Raw genomic sequence first — 11518 nt, 5'->3', positions numbered from 1 at the left:
TAAATATATATGAATATAAATTTATGTATAAATAAATCTCTATATATATTATATATATATATTTTACTACCGAAGAGAAATTTATATTCGAAATTTCTATGTTCGTTGTCGATGCGATTGTGGCTCACATTCCTCGCCAACGGATCCTAGACTTTCAAAGCGAACATAACAAAAAAAGGGGGAAAAACCATAAAAAAGGACAGAGAAATGTAACTAGGGACCGAAGGCGCGTGTACGACTAGAAAAACAGGTCTTAAGATCGTATTTTTGCATAAGACTCGAAGACATTAAGGGGAGAATGTGTGAACGTTGTTGATTAGTATGAATGTGAGCGTAAAGGGGGTAATGTACGTCACGATAAATCGTGCGACGAATCGACACGATTGGTCGAAGCGGTTGTGTGAATCGTGCCTAATCGTTAAAACGTTACGGTTCGTCGCACGCGCGGCTATCGACACTGCATTGTTTATGGCAGTGCATAATATGACATCGGAGTTGGGCATTAATCGTTAAAGATTTGTAATTCGATTGATCGATGATTGCGATTAAATAATTAGTCGTCAAAAATCTCTAATAACAAAATTAGTTGTTAATAATTAATTATCATAATTACTATATTTCGCGGCCAAGAAAATTCTAATTAATCAAATCCAATTCAAAATTGTTAATTAATTCAGTTAATGATTAACCCCTTAGCTTAGAGTGAGCCTCGTGCCAAAGATTTCTAACAAAATCTATAAGGTATAAAAGTTATTCCATTACTTTCAATCAAAGCATACTTCTTTTATTTTGGTATATCAATAGTTATAAAGATGAAATTCTAATCATTTTAACCGTGAAGGAAATTATGTAGCAAGGGGGTTCAAAGACTACTGTAACAATAATTTTCTAATTAATTAATCAAAAAGCCTATATGATTAAATAACCTTTTAAAATTTCGATGGATGATGTTAGTCGTCGGTTAATAATTATAATTATTGATAATTAATTATTGCAAGGCAAAGACAACTTGAATAATTAATCATTAATTTAATTAATGATTAAATGCCTGCCAATTAATTCAATTAATGATGAAATACTAGTCAGTTGCGATTACAAGTTGAATTGAAAATTTAATTGTTAGTTGCAATTGATAATAAAATTGTTAGTCGTTAATTGCATTAATTATTGCACAACTCTGCATGACATGTACAGTCCCCTTAATAAGTTCGAGGTGAAAAGATTGGGGGGAGGGTGAGAATGACAAGCGTATTAGTAAAACAAGAGATTTATAAATGGAGAAAGTTGTATTTGGCTATTTGTATACTGTGATCTCCGTGAAGTTTTTATTGTAACACATGGCGAATACATAGAAAAACTTTTGTTTCGTGTATATATAATTTTCATGAGAGAACGATTTATATTATAAATATATTAAACGATACACTCACACAGAGACACACACATACACGGATTGTGTTCTTAAACGTAGCAGCCCAAATCGTGATCGCAGAATTGTCCTTTATCAACTCTGTCAAATAAATCGTACCAATTTATAATTATATTTATAACAAGCTTGTACCGGTTGCTACATAGAGTGGGTATACATAGTAGTATCAGTGTACTGCAAATTTTCCTGCATTTTTTTCTCGCAATTTTAAGAATAACGAAATTCAGAAAAATTTTTTGAAACTTGGAAATTTCTCCCATACAGTGATTTAAATTTGGGCTGTCGCAAGTCCTTAATAATATACTGTGCATGTGTGCGGACACGATACACATACACACGCATGTACCGTAGATTTCTAAGGGGCGTCGATATTCATTGAGGGCTCCTGTACCCTCTTGAGACACACACAAACATCATCATTTTTTTCCGATTCCCCAAGAAAGTTTATATATTTCGTTTCTTTTTACAGATCCTGTATAAATTGAAACTGTACAATTTTAGGCGAATATTGATCGTTTATCGTGTAACTCATTGCAAATGAAAGAGTAACGTGTAAATAGAGATTTATTTACTTATTAAGCAAACCTCTTGAGGTCAATTTACTACACCCCCCTCTAACAAACCACCAAAAACAATAGTTTTGAAACATTTTCTCATTAATTTGGTGAGAATAAGTTTAAAAATAGAATATTCAATTCAATGGATATAAGTGTTAAAAAGAAACAACAGTGTTAAAAGGTACAAGTTCTTTATTATTTACAAACTACTCTTAAGAATACTTTATTAAAAGAAAGAAGTCCTTACAAAATTAATGTAAAAAAGTATTTGTCTTATTGCGTCTGGAAGAATACGATTTCATCTGCTATCACCGCCGTGCTGTATTTGGCCTGACCATCTGAGTCTTTAAATTCACCATAACTGATCCTTCCCATGACCAGTATCCTCTGTCCTCTTTTCAAATAGTTTGTAACTGTCTCTCGCAGCATTGGCTTGAAAACGCATACCTTGTGCCAGTCGGTTTTTTGCATAAAGTCTCCTGCAATATTGTTTGAATCTACAAAATTTTGGAAAACTGGTGAACCATGTAAAGTTCAATTCAAATATGTAATAAATATCTTATTTAGAGAGAATTTACTAAGGAACAGTTTATGTAAGAAGAATTTGTCTTTAGGTCGTTCTACTAGATCTTCAAGTAAACAACATTTTTAGAATAGACTTTTTTCTTTTCTCTTTGATATTCTAACCTTCCATCACTGGCACGCGGACTCACAGAATATGGATAAGAGTACATGTTAAATGACAACCAGTGATGAAAAGTTAATTACAAGGTACTTGCGTCCAAAGAGTAAGCTCATTTAATTGCAATTAATAATTTTATGTAACTCACCATTACCATATTTATAATTACTGTGTGTTGCAAGGGAGAACGTGACAAGAGGGTGTTCGTCATTGCCTTTTTTCTGTGGATCGTTTCCAACTCTACCCAACAGTGTAATCTGATTAATTGCTGCAAATTTAAAAAATGTTTAATTTGGTTTAATTTGACTATTCACAAAAAAGCTTTCTACTATGTTTTAAATTAGATATATTAGCAATGCAATAGTAGAGTATTCTTACAAGGGGACTATAGGGGTACTATCGGTGGATTTTAATAATACTTTGAAAGCCAGTAAAACTGTCACACGTTTTTTCATCAGTCATATTTAATAAAAGTAGGCACTAATCTCACTGAATATTTTTAAAACTACCGGAGTTAGAAGAATAGGTCAAAGAGACAAGTGTTGTATTGTTGTATCTATCATCCCAATCTGTTTGTATACAAATAAATAACATTTTTCTGTAAATATTATTCCGGAAATTCACCAGAAAACAATGACGTTAACAATATGTGTGACAAGTTATGTTAATGTGCAATTTTCGCAAAAATTCCAATTGATTTAATTCCTAACAATTTGAACAGTTCGTAATATAATTGTATTAGTTATATTGTTAATTACTTACTTTTTTCTAATTTCACTTCTGTACACATTTGTTTGCAATTAACTCCTAAAATACCTTGCACCTTTTTCGATATAACCTGAATTCATAAAAAATATTTTCAAAGATTTACACAGCATGATTAAATTGAATTTATATATTATGATATGGAAGACTGATACTTACGTTTCGAAACATTGTGAACTATAATTAATAACAGTAAAAATTGTGCAACAAAATCAAACTACAGGGAAGCGTTCTCTGAAACACGTGTTGTAGACTTAGACGACCTCTTCTGGAGGGAATGAGCACTTTGCCCTCAAACACGATAATATTGTTTGCCTAAAACCGACTTTATTTTGTAATTTTCTATATTTTTCATCCTTTCTAAATTTTTCCATATTTATATCTTATTATTTTAATCGCAATTTTAATTTTAATTAAACGTAGTATATCTAATTTAAAGATTTCAAAACAACTTTCGATTCACTGGATCTAGCAGAAAATTCGTACCGTTTCATTCTATAGTGCATTCTATTCGTGCCGTTTCATTCTATAGTGCATTCTATTCGTGCCGTTTCACTCTATAGTGCATTCTATTCGTTCTATAAAAGTACATTTCATCCGTACTTTTGTTTTACCGCGTATACTCGCAGGCTCGCAGCGCCCCCAATATCTTCTGACCTGAAACGGGTATGTTCTCTCGTGACGGCTACTTTAGGGACATTATCGTATTATTATAATAAAAACTCGTATGAGCAATAAGAGGCTAATAGGAGGAAAATACTCTGTATACCGATGTAATTCTGATATTTTATATTTCAGTATAAATCCCTGGTGTTGGGGCAACTTAACCTATAATATCGAGTGAGACTCGTGGTAAGAAATTCGGGACAATAATAAGAAACACGAGTCTGACTCGTGGTAATTCGATCGAACCAAATGTAAACAATACGAGCCTGACTCATGGTGCATCGATCGGACCAAACGTAAACAACACGGGTCAGGTTCGTGGTTCAACTGTGCTTGATGTATTCTCATTTTAGTTACGTGTGATTCTTCGTTATATTCACACGTTGCAATACCCTCGTAACCCGTATACCTATCATGGCATCAAAAAGAAAATTTAGTACCGATGATGGCAGTGAGAAGTGTGCTTTTATCGGGGATAGTAATTTGGTAGATACTTCTGATAATAATAGTGACAGTAGCAATATTGTGTCTCCTGTACGAAAACGTCCAAAACAATTAATCACTGAAGATGATACCGATGATGAATTGATCAATCGTCAATTATCGGAGCGATGGTTTTGGAAAGAAGAAAATAATAAACCAAAGATCTGGAAGTATACGCAGACTCCTGGCATACGAGTAGCAATTTTAGACCAGTTAGGTGAAAGCAAAAGAGAGTTAGACGTTTTCGATATAATGTTTGACAATGTGTTTTGGGAAAATATTGTCACGGAAACGAATCGGTACGCAGAACGAACAATAATCAATGAAAATGAAAGAAGAAAAATTGACGAGTCATGGACCCCTGTAGATTGTAACGAAATAAAAATATACTTTGCATTATGTATAATAATGGCTCAAGTTAAGAAGCCAAATATTCAAATGAACTGGTCTAAAAGAGCTGTTATAGAAACGCCAATATTCAGGAAAACTATGCCGTTGCAAAGATTTTTGCAAATAACTAGGTTTCTGCATTTTTCAAATAACGATACGACCGACAATATGGATAAATTACGTAAAGTAAATCCCGTGATAAACTTTTTCAATAAAAAATTTAAAGAAGTATATGTAATGGAAGACGACATCGCCATATATGAATCGCTAATGACATTTAAGGGACGCGTGTCTTCTAAACAATTTAGTCCCTCGAAAAGGACGAGATTCGGGATAAAATTTTCTAAACTGTGCGAGTCAGCATCAAGTTATTGCTATGATTTTCAAATATATTCGGGTAATAATAAAAAAAATCCTGATGACAGTGCGTCCGAAAGTGTTGTCATGAAGCTATCACAATCAGTGTTACATGAAGGTCACACTTTGTACCTAGATGATAGATATTCTTCGCCGAAACTGTTTTTAACTTTAGCTAAAAATAAAACAAATGCCGTCGGCACGGTACGTACTGATAGAAAAAAAATGCCGAGAGATTTTATTACGGCAAAGTTAAAGAAAGGGGAATGCAGAATGAGAAGCTGCAATGGCATATTAGCATTGAAGTGGAAGGACAAACGTGACGTCCACATCATTTCTACAAAACATGAAAGTGTAGAAATGACCGAGCAATATGGATGTCGCTTAAATCCTACTTTCAAACCAAAATCTGTTGTTGACTACAACATGGGAATGATTGGTATTGATCGCCAAGATCGGATACTGGCGTGCTTCCCTGTTATGAGAAAGCACATGAAAGGGTACCGAAAAATTTTCTTTTACATATTTGATATGGCACTTTTTAACTCGTACATTCTGTACAAAAAGGTCAATGTAGTAAAGAAACAGAATTACACTGAATATAGATTAGAAATAGCAGAAGCGTTATTAAAAAACGTGCCGTCACAAGATTATAAAACACGGAGACAACTAACGAACGGAGACACACCACTGAGACTGCACGCGCAACATTGGGGTCATTTTCCCAAACATATAGATTCCACGCCGTTGAAACAAAAGCCATCAAGAGCTTGTAAAGTATGTACAAAAAATAAGAAACGCAGTGAAACAACGTGGGAGTGCAAAAAATGTCGAGTTGCGTTACATGTACCATGTTGTTTCGAAAAATATCATACGGTTGAAGATTACTAATTTTCTGCGAGTTTTTATCCAATTCATTAAGAATTTAAACTAAGAATTTATTTACAAATTGTTACTGATTCAATATTCACTTCCAAATAATAAATCATCTTTGTTCACGGACGAATCGATCCATAGTTGCTTCCCAAACATCTTGCAAAAGCAGTTGTAGCAGCAGTGTCGCCAGATCAAGACTTGTTCTCCCACTCTATATAGTACCGGCAAGGAGAGGGTAACTTTTTCCCCCTAATTCGTGCTCCGCATATATGTAGACATGTACATAAATGACTGATGATTCCATTAGTAGATACCGGAACAAACCACTTTCTTACACCGTGATCCATAATCCGTGCAGACTCTACACTCTACACACTGTATAGTCCACGGTGTTACACCGTGGGACAGACTGTCATTGGCACGTGGTTGTGTTGTTACCTGTTCCAGAAATACATGCGCATTACGATTCGAAATAAGTATTTCAAAATTCTCGACATGTGAAGATTATTTTCAATTATTGCCTATTTTAAATTTCTGTAAATGCAGTTAGAATTCATACATTTCTATCAATTATATATTATATTTAGCGAAAATGGTGAATTTGAAATTATATAAAACCAAATTGGAAGAAATACGTCAAAAAGCACGGGAAAACGATATTCCTGAAGAAGAAATCGACAAAATGTTGGAAAATTCGTTTCGCATCCTTGAAATGAAAAAAACACAACGTGGCCCATCCTGTTGCACAAAATTAACAATTATAATTTTGTTAATCGTAATAGTATGCCTTATTTTCTTCGACCGACGTTTTATTTCAGTTATGATAATGCGAAATTTGCAAAATTCCATTTATCCAGGCTTAAACTTGCTCCGAAAAATAGCTGTGCCCGTAGTTCAGCATTATCCTTCTTTATCTGGTACGACTATGTCATAACTGTAGCAATACTGTATTATACTGTATTTAAATGGTTTTTATTTTAAAAAAGTTTCAGACATTATCCTTCGATCTAGTACAGTTTTTGTAACTATAATAATAATAATTATATACTAATTTTCTAAAATAAAATTCTCAATTCATCAACAATATCAAATATAAATTAAATTCTACATAAGTTAAATTCTTTCCAGAATTTTACGATGAATGGTGCATTTTGGAAAACCCATACTTCTATGTGAATGACATTGATTGCTGGCCCTGTAGCGTAGTAAAATTCGTGCCTGATCTAACTGGCCATAGTATACCCAGGTCCTTCAATCCTGGAATGCCTTATACAAAAACTGAAAATTTCTCCGAAATTCATTTTAAACATCTAAAAAAATTATTCTGGGAAAATTGTGATACATTTGAGAGAGATGCAATGAAAATATACTCTAACAATCATACGTATAAGTAATAAAGTCATAATCACTGTTAACAATCTGAAAATTACTATCTTTTAAACATAAATGTTATTTTAGGCATATTAGAGATGTTATGGAAAGCAAAATTGATTCATATCCATCACATAACTTGGATGATCACATTACGTGGAGAGTCAATCGTATGACAGCGGGAAGAATTTTGAGAAAATTGTTCCCTGTGCCTGTCGACACACCAACTTGGTGGGAACAGAGCACAGAAAAGTTTGTTATCATCGATGAACCAAAATCTCCACCATATACTTTGGTAATTTCAACATTTCGTTTGTAGAAAAAATTATTCAGTTGCCTATTCTCAAATAAAAAAAGTATTTAATTTTGTAGAATTATTTTTGAAATTAATTATATTTTTTAAATGGCAGCCAAATCCTGAGTGCAGCAATGTGGTAATAAGATGCACATCTGGTGCAAGATTGATAAAAATGGTAGCAAGTCTAGAGTGTACAGGGTCATGTGTATCTTTCACGATTTTACTAACACCTGGGAAAATACGTACGTATACTAAATTGAATAATGAAAGTACTTTCCATCGTCATTGTTGTAATTTTCAACATTTATTTACATCCGATCAAAATTACACTTCATTCGGTTTCAGTATGGTACAATTGGTGGTATTGGCGCCCAGTTAGCCTACCTGCATCGAATTCAACTAGTACTTCCATCAATTACTTAATTTCCTTTTGTTAAATATTTTACAGAAACGAAAAAATCGTTTTGTATAATTACATCGCTAGGAATTTTTCTATAAATGTATAATGTGTTTCACCTTCTTCCTATGCTCTTATTAAGTAAAATAAGCTTCGTAATAAATAAATATTTCTGTGCAATATTTTATAAATAAAGATTAAATGTATAATAAAAGTTGTACAGGGTGACCCGTTTGAACCGATCTAACAGTTTCGAAAAAATTCGAGTGATTCGGTTTAAATGGTTCACTCTGTATAATGGCCATTTGAACTGAGTTTGTGCAGTTTTCATAGATTCACATCTTTCAACAAACAATCGATCAAAAAATTAAACAATTCACATTACCGATAGAAAATTATAGAAAAAATTAAAAGAAACATAACAGCACTAAATTCATTGCAAAATTGGAATATATAATACTATTTTTCATTTCTAATTCACAAGTCCAGCAATTGAGGGGTTCAGTGGGAAAGTTCCTTATTAAACGTTTTGCTTATTATTGATAAAAATATAATTATATTTAAAAAGGTAAATGCTTTGGTAAGCAATTTTTCTTATGGTCATGTCGTTCGAGATTTCTGGTACGTCGAAGTTATCAAAATATTCATAATTTTTAATATTAAAAAATAAACTTTTTAACGAAGCGATAATTTCTAGATACTCCAAATCTTCTTAATTGTAAGATAATAATTATATAGATATATTAGATGGAACATAAGCGTAACTTGTTGCTATAAAAACAAATTTAAAATATCTAGATCAATTTGACGACTTCGAATTTGTTTAAAAAGTAATAAGATCAAAATTGCTTATCAATAATAAGTATTTCAGCTGCTCAAGATGGGAAGAATGCTTTGCATTTATATAAAATTTCCACTGAACCTCTTAATTATCACTATAAATTTGAACTTTCATTTCAAACTTAGGAATGTCTCATAACTTTAACAATGAAACCTTGAGTCATATAAAATCAAGTCGACAACAGAATTAAGACTAAATTAAGCTTCAATATTTTCCTTACAGCGCACCACACACTTAGAATATGCAAATTCTTTCCTAAAGTTTAGTCTAACTTCTCTTGCAGTTTTTGCTTAAATAGAACAGGTACTAGTGATAGCACAGCAAACACACACAAAATTAGAATACTGTGCCATGACCAGGCATCAGTCGAAGAAGTCAGATTCTGTAGTGTTTGACCAGCTTGTATTGCTACGAAGGATGGTGGAGCCACTCCAAAGAACGTGCCTAAAATAAAAGGTGTCAGAGGCACTCCGATTATTGGGCTGGCAAGGTTGATAAACCAGTTCGGCAGCAATGGTGTCATCCGCAGAAAGAGCATATAATTAAACAGATTATGTCTATGCTTTTTCACTGTCTGCGTCCACTCCCTTGCTTTCACAGGAAAATATTTGAAAAGTAATTTACGTCCTAACAGTGACGATAAAAGGTAGCACAGGGAGGCTCCTATCGCACTGCAGCTGCACACTAAAAATAATGCTAGTGGGAATGGAAAGAGAAATCCTGAGAGGATTGATAGGAAAATAGAACCAGGAATTGCAAAAGTTTGCAAGCTAAAGCTATTATTAAGGAAATTACTGTTAAATGAGTTCAAAAAGTGAATTAAGGCAATTATACTTTGAAGGATACAAAATATAGGTCGTAAACACTCCAGCCAGTACTTGGAAATAATAGAGATCCTTGTATCGACCTAACAGTTTGCCAAGATTTTTGGCATCTTCAATGTGTAATGGAAGTTTCATGTGTTGTTGCTCATTTCTGTAAGAAAAAAAATATAAAGTTAAATATGTATCTAAGTCAAAATTTCTGTTTTTTTTTTCTTACTCTGCGAGCTCAGGGAAACTAGTGTACACATAGAACAAAGCTGATAACGATGTGAAAAAGATGACTGCAACTGTTAGGAGAGCTTGTCTAGTAGATTCCTGTTTTGGGGAATCTGCAAACACATATAAGCCATGGTTTAATTGTTACAGAGTTAAAATTTTTCAACACAAAAACTGTGTGAAACAAAGATTTAAATACATGTTGATTAATGCCAACTCAATCTAGGTTAGCATTTACGATATAATATTATTTACATTTATTTATATAAATTTTGAGTTTCATTTATTGTCAGAATGGTACTGGTACTGGTATTGTACGTAACTTTCATTCTAATTTGTTATTAAGTGTATGTTTAGACACTGTAAAAATGTAATGTTATGTTTTGAGGTTATTTAAGAAATGTTATTGAAGATTTCTACAATGATTAATGAATGAAACTTGGTGATAAAGCTAATTACCATGCGAGGAATTTAACAATTTTACAGTTACTAAAGAAAAGCTTATATTTTTATTATTAAAACTCAACATTAGTTTTAGAGGTTAGGATTTTCAGAATTTGTATTGTCATACTATCGAAAATAATTTTTATAATACAAAGTGATAAAAAGGTATATATATATATACAGATGAGATGGAATTTTTTGGTGCAGTTATCGATAATATACTGATAACATGATAATTGTTCACGGTCAAATTTTGAATGTAATTTGGCGAGATAATGACAGTTGCAAATCATTCGAAAACAACAAAAGTAGATTTATTGCTGGTAAAATACATTAAAAAAAAACGTGATCTTACCGGCATTTTGCCTTATTCTAGTTTCCACGTTCATTCCTAGACCGTCAGTTTTCTCTCTGCAAATAAATTACTCGAAAATTCAAGATGGCGCCAAAGTAAAAGGAACTATGCAGATAGTACGTAATTTTCTTATTAAAAATTACTGAACTAATATCTGCACACTAAAGATAAAGTACATACAGAGAGGAGATTTCCTCTCTGGTATATAACATTCTTAATTTTGTCTATCTTTAGTCATTTTTAATACAAATAAGGATTGAATTATGCGATACAGTTATTATCATAATTATATTTTGACGCACCGTGTTTATTGTAAACTTAGTACAACAATCAATTATTATATATCTTGATTTATTGAACGCAATATTGGAAGTCAATTTATTTTTGCACTATTATTAGTTTTTAAGGAATTTAATTGAAGGGAAAAGCTTTTCCTTTGACTAGTCAAAGTACAAACTTTAAACATTTTTCCTGCTTTAATTGTGAAAACTATGTGAATGTTTCTTAGGTGGAATGATTCTGTAAGCCCTACAGATTATAATGGTATTTTTCTAATAATGCTGCTCG

At 32.5% G+C, this 11518-nt stretch overlaps 3 protein-coding genes across 10 annotated transcripts; 1 reads left to right on the top strand and 2 right to left on the bottom strand.

The window, feature by feature from the left end:
* Positions 1-2160: 2160 nt before the first annotated feature.
* Mtssb (mitochondrial single stranded DNA-binding protein) lies at positions 2161-6329 on the bottom strand. 4 transcript variants are annotated; one of them, XM_076796630.1, is made up of 5 exons: positions 6276-6329; positions 3593-3748; positions 3431-3506; positions 2817-2936; positions 2161-2483 (listed from the first exon to the last, which is right to left on the bottom strand). In XM_076796630.1, exons 2-5 carry the CDS (start codon positions 3602-3604, stop codon positions 2260-2262), a joined length of 432 nt encoding a protein of 143 aa, XP_076652745.1. In that variant the 5' UTR covers positions 3605-3748; positions 6276-6329; the 3' UTR covers positions 2161-2259. The 4 variants fall into 4 exon arrangements, with proteins under 4 accessions (XP_076652745.1, XP_076652748.1, XP_076652747.1 ...); XM_076796633.1 differs by lacking the exon at positions 6276-6329 and having other exon boundaries at positions 2161-2465; positions 3593-3958; XM_076796632.1 differs by lacking the exon at positions 6276-6329 and having other exon boundaries at positions 2823-2936; positions 3593-3958.
* LOC143359017 (piggyBac transposable element-derived protein 4) lies at positions 4051-8626 on the top strand. 5 transcript variants are annotated; one of them, XM_076796624.1, is made up of 6 exons: positions 4051-4099; positions 4232-5369; positions 7334-7595; positions 7664-7871; positions 7987-8116; positions 8220-8626. In XM_076796624.1, exons 2-6 carry the CDS (start codon positions 4514-4516, stop codon positions 8309-8311), a joined length of 1548 nt encoding a protein of 515 aa, XP_076652739.1. In that variant the 5' UTR covers positions 4051-4099; positions 4232-4513; the 3' UTR covers positions 8312-8626. The 5 variants fall into 5 exon arrangements, with proteins under 5 accessions (XP_076652739.1, XP_076652740.1, XP_076652738.1 ...); XM_076796627.1 differs by lacking the exons at positions 4051-4099; positions 4232-5369 and adding exons at positions 6503-6681; positions 6793-7122; XM_076796625.1 differs by lacking the exon at positions 8220-8626 and having other exon boundaries at positions 7949-8072.
* Stas (Transmembrane protein stas) lies at positions 8160-11057 on the bottom strand. The gene is made up of 4 exons (XM_076796629.1): positions 10952-11057; positions 10154-10265; positions 9959-10087; positions 8160-9882 (listed from the first exon to the last, which is right to left on the bottom strand). The coding sequence occupies exons 1-4, from the start codon at positions 10983-10985 to the stop codon at positions 9375-9377; spliced, it is 783 nt and encodes a 260-aa protein (XP_076652744.1). The 5' UTR covers positions 10986-11057; the 3' UTR covers positions 8160-9374.
* Between the last annotated feature and the right edge of the window lie 461 nt (positions 11058-11518).

The sequence above is a fragment of the Halictus rubicundus genome, chromosome 11 (assembly GCF_050948215.1).
Source record: "Halictus rubicundus isolate RS-2024b chromosome 11, iyHalRubi1_principal, whole genome shotgun sequence".
Lineage (NCBI taxonomy): Eukaryota > Metazoa > Arthropoda > Insecta > Hymenoptera > Halictidae > Halictus > Halictus rubicundus.
This window is presented reverse-complemented; position numbering and strand designations above follow the sequence as displayed.